Here is a 6,000-nt window from a genome sequence, read left to right on the forward strand (position 1 = left end):
ATCCAGAGTGTACAGTGTGTATGAGTTACTTGAGACTTTCAGTAGAGGCTTCAGAAGGGTAATGGCTTGCTAATGCAGCTAAATTAACACTAGAGTTAAGGCTATTTAGACCTGCTCTAAAATAGATTAAAAATGAGCCTTCAGGGCTTCCCTGGTGGCGCAGTGGTTGAGAGTCCGCCTGCCGATGCAGGGGACACAGGTTCGTGCCCCAGTCCGGGAAGATCCCACATGCCGCGGAGCGGCTGGGCCCGTGAGCCATGGCCGCAGAGCCTGTGTGTCTGGAGCCTGTGCTCCGCAACAGGAGAGGCCACAACAGTGAGAGGCCTGCGTACCGCAAAAAAAAAGAGCCTTCAAAGGATCAAACTGATTCACAAGTAATTTAACTGCCTTCAGTAGAAAGTCCAACACTCTTTACAGGAATAGAAAAAATCCAGAACTCAACAACATAAAATCACAATGTTGACCATCTAATCAAAAATTACTAGACATGTAAAAATGCAGGAAAATGACAGAGGTGATATAATTAGCAGATAAGGGTTTTAAAACAACTATTACAGATATTACGTTCATTATTTAATATAAATATTAAAATATGCTAAAGGAAAACATAAACATGATGAGGAAAGTTATAGAAGGCATTAAGCAGAACCATATAGAACCTCTAAAGATAAAAAATAAAATAACTGAAATAAAATTTTACTAAATGAGATTAACAGCAGAGAAACACTACAGGAAAAAAAATATATCAGCAAACCCAAAGACATAACAATAGAAACCATCTGCTGTAGACTAAATATTTGTGTCCCCCCAAATTCATATGTTGAAATCCTAATCCCCAAGGTGATAGTATTGGATGGAGTCCCTTTAGGAGGCAGAGCCCTCATAAATAGGATTAGGGCCCTTATAAAGAGACCCCAGAGAGATCCCTTGTTTCTTCCACGACATAAAGTTACAGCAAGAAGGTACCAGCTGTGAACCAGGAAGCAGGCCCCCACAAAACAGTGAATCTGCCAGTGCCTTGATCTTGGATTTCTTAGCCTCCAGAATGATGAGAAATAAATTTCTGTTTTATATAAGCCACCCAGTCTACAGAATTTGTTATAGCAGTCCAAATGGACTAAGACAGCATCCAAAACGAAGCACACAGATTTAAAAAAAAAGACTAAAAAACAAACAAACAGAAAACCAAGTAGAGCCTATAGGGTAATATCAAGCAGTCTAAAACATATATAATTAAAGGGAAGAAAAAGGAGTAACAAAAAAATTTGAAGGAAAAATGGCCAAAAAAATTCCAAGGTGGACAAAATCTATAAACCCAGAGATCCAAGAAGGTCAACATAATCCAAGAAGAATAAATTAAGAAAACCAAACCATGGCAAAACATTATTAAAATGCCGAAAACCAGTGATAAAGAAATGTGAAAAGCAGCCAGTGATGGGAAAAAAAGACATATTATGTACAGAGAAAAAAAGATAAGATTACAGCAGACACTGTCTCCAAGGCATCACCTCAGAAACTATTCAAGCAAGAAAACAACAGAGTGACCTCTTTAAAGTGCCGAAAGAAACTGTCAACTTGCATTTCTACACCCAGTAAAATACTTTTCAAAAATGAGGGTAAAATAATGAATTTTTTAAACAAAGAGAAGTTGAGAGAATCCATTACCAGCAGCCCTTCACTACAAGAAATGCTAACAGAGGTTCTTCAGGTAGAAGGAAAATAATAACACATAGAAACTTGGATCTATACAAAGGATGAAGAGCACCAGTAGTGGCAAACATGTGGCAAAATATAAGTCATTTTTCTCATTTTAAGATTTATTCATAAAATATTTGCTTATTACAGCAAAAATGACAATAACATATCATGAGATTTTTATCATATGTAGAAGTAAGAAAGTAGGACAACAATAGCTCAAAGGCTGGGAAGGGATAGAGAACATACTGTTGTAAGGGTCCTAAGTTTATAAAGCAGTGTTATAATAAAGAGCCACAGTTGTCACAGCAAAGGAAACCATAAAAAAGACGAAAAGACAACCTCCAGAATGGGAGAAAATATTTGCAAACGAAGCCACTGACAAAGGATTAAGCTCCAAAATATACAAACAGCTCATACAGCTCAATATTAAAAAAACAAACAACCCAATCCAAAAATGGGCAAAAGACCTAAGCAGACATTTCTCCAAAGAAGACATACAGATGGCCAACAGGCACATGAAAAGCTGCTCAACATCATTAATCATTAGAGAAATGCAAATCGAAACCACAATGAGGTATCACCTCACACCGGTCAGAATGGTCATCATCAAAAAATCTACAAACAATAAATGCTGGAGAGGGTATGGAGAAAAGGGAACCCTCCTACACTGTTGGTGGGAATGTAAATTGATACAGCCACTATGGAGTACAGTATGGAGGTTCCTTAAATAGCTAAAAATAGAACTACCATATTGAAATATGACTTCAGAACTGAGAAAATCAACTGGGAAAAAAACTAAAATCAATGGAGCAGGTATTTGTTTTAAATAATCACAATTAGAGAATAATAGCTCAAGCTATGTTTGAGTTTTAGATCAGTATAAAATGAATGTGCTTCTAAGCCAATAATTTGCAAAATGCCACTCATTAAAAATCAGAACACCTGCTTGCCTGCAGTGTAATTTCAAAGGTTATATTACATCATTTACATAACTTTAATACATTTAATTATCACATTAGTAGTAGACACGTGCACTTTAGTATAAAAACACAGTAATTTAAAAATATATTGACTAGGGAATTCCCTAGTGGTCCAGTAGTTACGACTCAGTGCTTTCACTGTTGGAGCCCTAGTCAATCCCTGGTCAGGGAAGTAAGATCCCATGGCATAAAGAAAGAAAGAAAGAAGGAGAGAGAGAGGGAGGGAGAGAGAGAAGGAAGGAAGGAAGAAAGAAAGATTGATTCTTGGTTTAAAATATATAGAGAGAGAGAGACTAGATAATCAGATACTAAGTATTATTCCTGTCACATTTCAATTTGTAAGGTGCTAATAATAATGTAAAATAATAGACATTTTATTATAAATTATTGGCATCTAAAATTAATGGGTAATACATAATTAAAGGTTGTTTGCAGAGATGAGAATTAAGAATTTTGCTGAAATAGTAAATCATCAAAATGTTGACTCTACTGAAATTTCTGCATTAAAATTCCTTTGTAGAACCCGTCATAAAACATTAACTTCAGAAAACATTTAATTTTCATGTTCTAGTTTTAATTAAAATTAATGTTTAGAAATGGAAATTATGCTTTACCAAGTTACTTACAATGCTTTCAGCAATATTTAGCATATATATTCACTTAATTCATCAGCAGATTCGTAGGAGGAAATACATAAAATATAGAACTCTGATAAACTCGGAAGATGGATGAAAATTTTTGCAAGGGTAAAGGCACAATATGGACTATAAACGACCCTGAGTTTTAAGTTTCCCAAGGGAATTGCTCTGAGACCTTGAATTAGCGATTAGATTCTCCACAGCGACCTGGATAACTTGATACTTTCTAAGTGAATTCTAATACTCACATTTCTTTCGGTTTTCATTTTTTTTCCTATTTTATAATTTCTTTTTCATTTAGGGCTCCCTGATGTTTGGCTTATTTGCAAATGTTTGTCCCACTGAAAATCTAGCCTTCATTTTGTGTAAAATAGGTGGAGAATCTGATCAAAACAAAAACGTTTGCTGAAGTTTCAAAGGTAAGAAAGACCCAGGGAGCCCAGGTGAGAAGCGAGCAAGTGTCTCCGGCAGAAACTCATCGGCGTTTGCAGGGACCCGACAGGCCGAGGCAGTACGCTGCCCGCTCCTCACGCACCCCACGCCGGGCGCCCGCGCGTAAATACTGGCGACCTCCGGGGTTGAAACTTCCCAGGCACCGGCTGGGCGAGGGCTGCGCCAGGGTAAACTGCTGCAAGCCCTCTCTACCGCCCTGAGGAGGATGCCCCCCAGGCTTGCGGACGCCTAGAGGACGCCCGCACGACCCGGAAGTGCGGTGGCCGCCGCCGGAAGTGCCGCCTCGATCCTCGGCCGCATCCCACCCCGGACAGCCGAGATGCCCACTGCCCACCTGCGCAGCGCGAGTTCTCGCCGCGCCGGCCTCTCTGCTGTCGGACACCGGGGACCTGCCGACGGGGTGGCTGGGAGCGAAGCGGCGGGCGGACAGTAGTCCCGGAGCCAGCGGGTCCAGAGGTCCGGCGCCGCGGCCGCCTCGTCCTGACCCAAATAGCCGAGGCGCCGGGGGAGGAGCCCGCGCCGCTCGCCCCGCGGTTCCCGCCTCTTCTCGCCGGGCGGTCAACTCACCGGGGCGGGCTCCCCGAGCACCTTTTACAAACGGAGACAAGTGCGCTCCGCCGGGCGCCTCGGCCCGTACCGGACTTTGCTGCCCGGGTGCGGACTCTCTCAAAGCTCGTCTCCCCGCCTCGACCACCGCGCCCTGGCTCAGGGCCAGCGCGCCCGGCCCGGCGGGAGGCTCGGCGCGCGCTTCCTGCCTCCAGCGCGCTTTCTCCCATCACTGCCGCTCCCGAAACCCACCTCCCTTCGGTTCTTTCCCGCCCCAAACCCACCCCCCTGCCCTAGTTTCACCCTTCTTCTGTGCCCCTTTCTATACACAACCTTGAACCCTCCGTACGACAGAGTCAAACGTGGACGTCTTGCATCAATTACTAATCAAGTTATCCTAAGTTCACTTTAACTCAGTTTCTCTTTTAGTGAGCTAAATCCCCAGCCTCTCCGTCCTCCCCTCAACCCCACCACCATTCAGAGTTGCCTTTAGGCGAAAACCACTATCTTCTCAGGTGCCCAACATTCGAGATTTTACCCAGCTTCGCTTTCTGTGGTTTGTATAATGAAAATAAAATTCTGCCAAATGAACTCTTAAAAACTGCACATTCACTCCCTTCTGTATTGTCCTCACTTTGAGCTTTAAATTTAGGCTTGCAGTAAACAGTCTTGAGTACTAAATTCCCTACCAATGTGCTGAATGGAATTAAAAACGGATGCATTCCTATTTATCAAAAAACAAAACAAGCAAAAGAACTCCTCTAAAGAATCAGAAGCTAATTTCACAATCCATACAAAACTATTTACTAATGGAGATTCTACAGGATCTTGAAGACCATAAAACGTTTTCTGAGCTTTAAGCAAGCTGCATTGAAGAGTAAGTAAGTCTAGCCACATCATTTTATTAAAACTAAGTTATATTTTGGAAGGCAGCAGACTAATACTTAGCCTCTAAGATTTGAAACTATAAAGCACTCCTAAGAACCACTTTCATTCACACTTTGTTATGGTTTACAAAGATATTACAATATAATGCTAATGTTTGCTTTATTTAAAAAATACAACATAATATAAACCTGTCTAGCAGGGTGATCTCTTTTAATGAGATTTCTTTCCAAAAGAAACTTTACTGTCTCTTCAATAACACTTAAAAGAAGCTTGAAGCACCTTGAGATTTAAGCTTGTCCAGAAGGAGTCCACTGAGTTGTTCACGGCTGCATCCTCAGCACACAGCACAGAAGAGGTCTGCAATAAAAATGTGGAGTGTGGTCTGAGAACAGGGCTTTACCAACCCTCTGCTCCAAAAGAAAGATGTCAGCTGGTACAGACGTGTTCTTCAAGTTCAGGGAGTGGGGTAGAATAGCTGGACTCTTTCAGTATGCCTATGTAACTAACACCTGTTCCCCTTGATTCTGTTTCTTGATCAGTAAAAATTATCTGTGAGGTAGAAACTCACAGAGCGGTGGCCACTGATCTTTGGTAAAGTTAAAACTAAAAAGTAAAGAGACAAGCTATATTCGCCAGGCGCTGTTGTAGGGATGACATAAAAAAGAAGGAATTATTCTACCTATCTCTACTAGGAATGTGGTCTCAAAGGAATGTCTGAAGGGGAAAAAGAAATCACTAGGAATCTCAGAGATGCTGTTTTTCATGGACTGAATGTTTGTGTTCCTCCAAAATTCATT

General features: G+C 41.4%; 1 protein-coding gene across 6 annotated transcripts in view; it reads right to left on the bottom strand.

Moving 5' to 3' along the window:
- Positions 1–5,530, bottom strand: part of RMDN2 (regulator of microtubule dynamics 2) — an 80,189-nt gene extending 74,659 nt beyond the window's left edge. For 2 of the 6 annotated variants that reach the window (XM_079940660.1, XM_079940661.1), the window contains exon 1: positions 4,337–4,625. In XM_079940660.1, coding sequence (XP_079796786.1) covers positions 4,337–4,545 — 209 coding nt within the window. In that variant the 5' untranslated portion in view covers positions 4,546–4,625. Of the gene's footprint in view, positions 1–3,304; positions 3,531–3,564; positions 3,955–4,103; positions 4,626–5,482 lie in introns of those variants that run through there. The other 4 variants (XM_079940664.1, XM_079940665.1, XM_079940662.1 and 1 more) reach the window with 4 other exon arrangements.
- Between the last annotated feature and the right edge of the window lie 470 nt (positions 5,531–6,000).

The sequence above is a fragment of the Stenella coeruleoalba genome (assembly GCF_951394435.1).
Source record: "Stenella coeruleoalba genome assembly, chromosome: 13".
Lineage (NCBI taxonomy): Eukaryota > Metazoa > Chordata > Mammalia > Artiodactyla > Delphinidae > Stenella > Stenella coeruleoalba.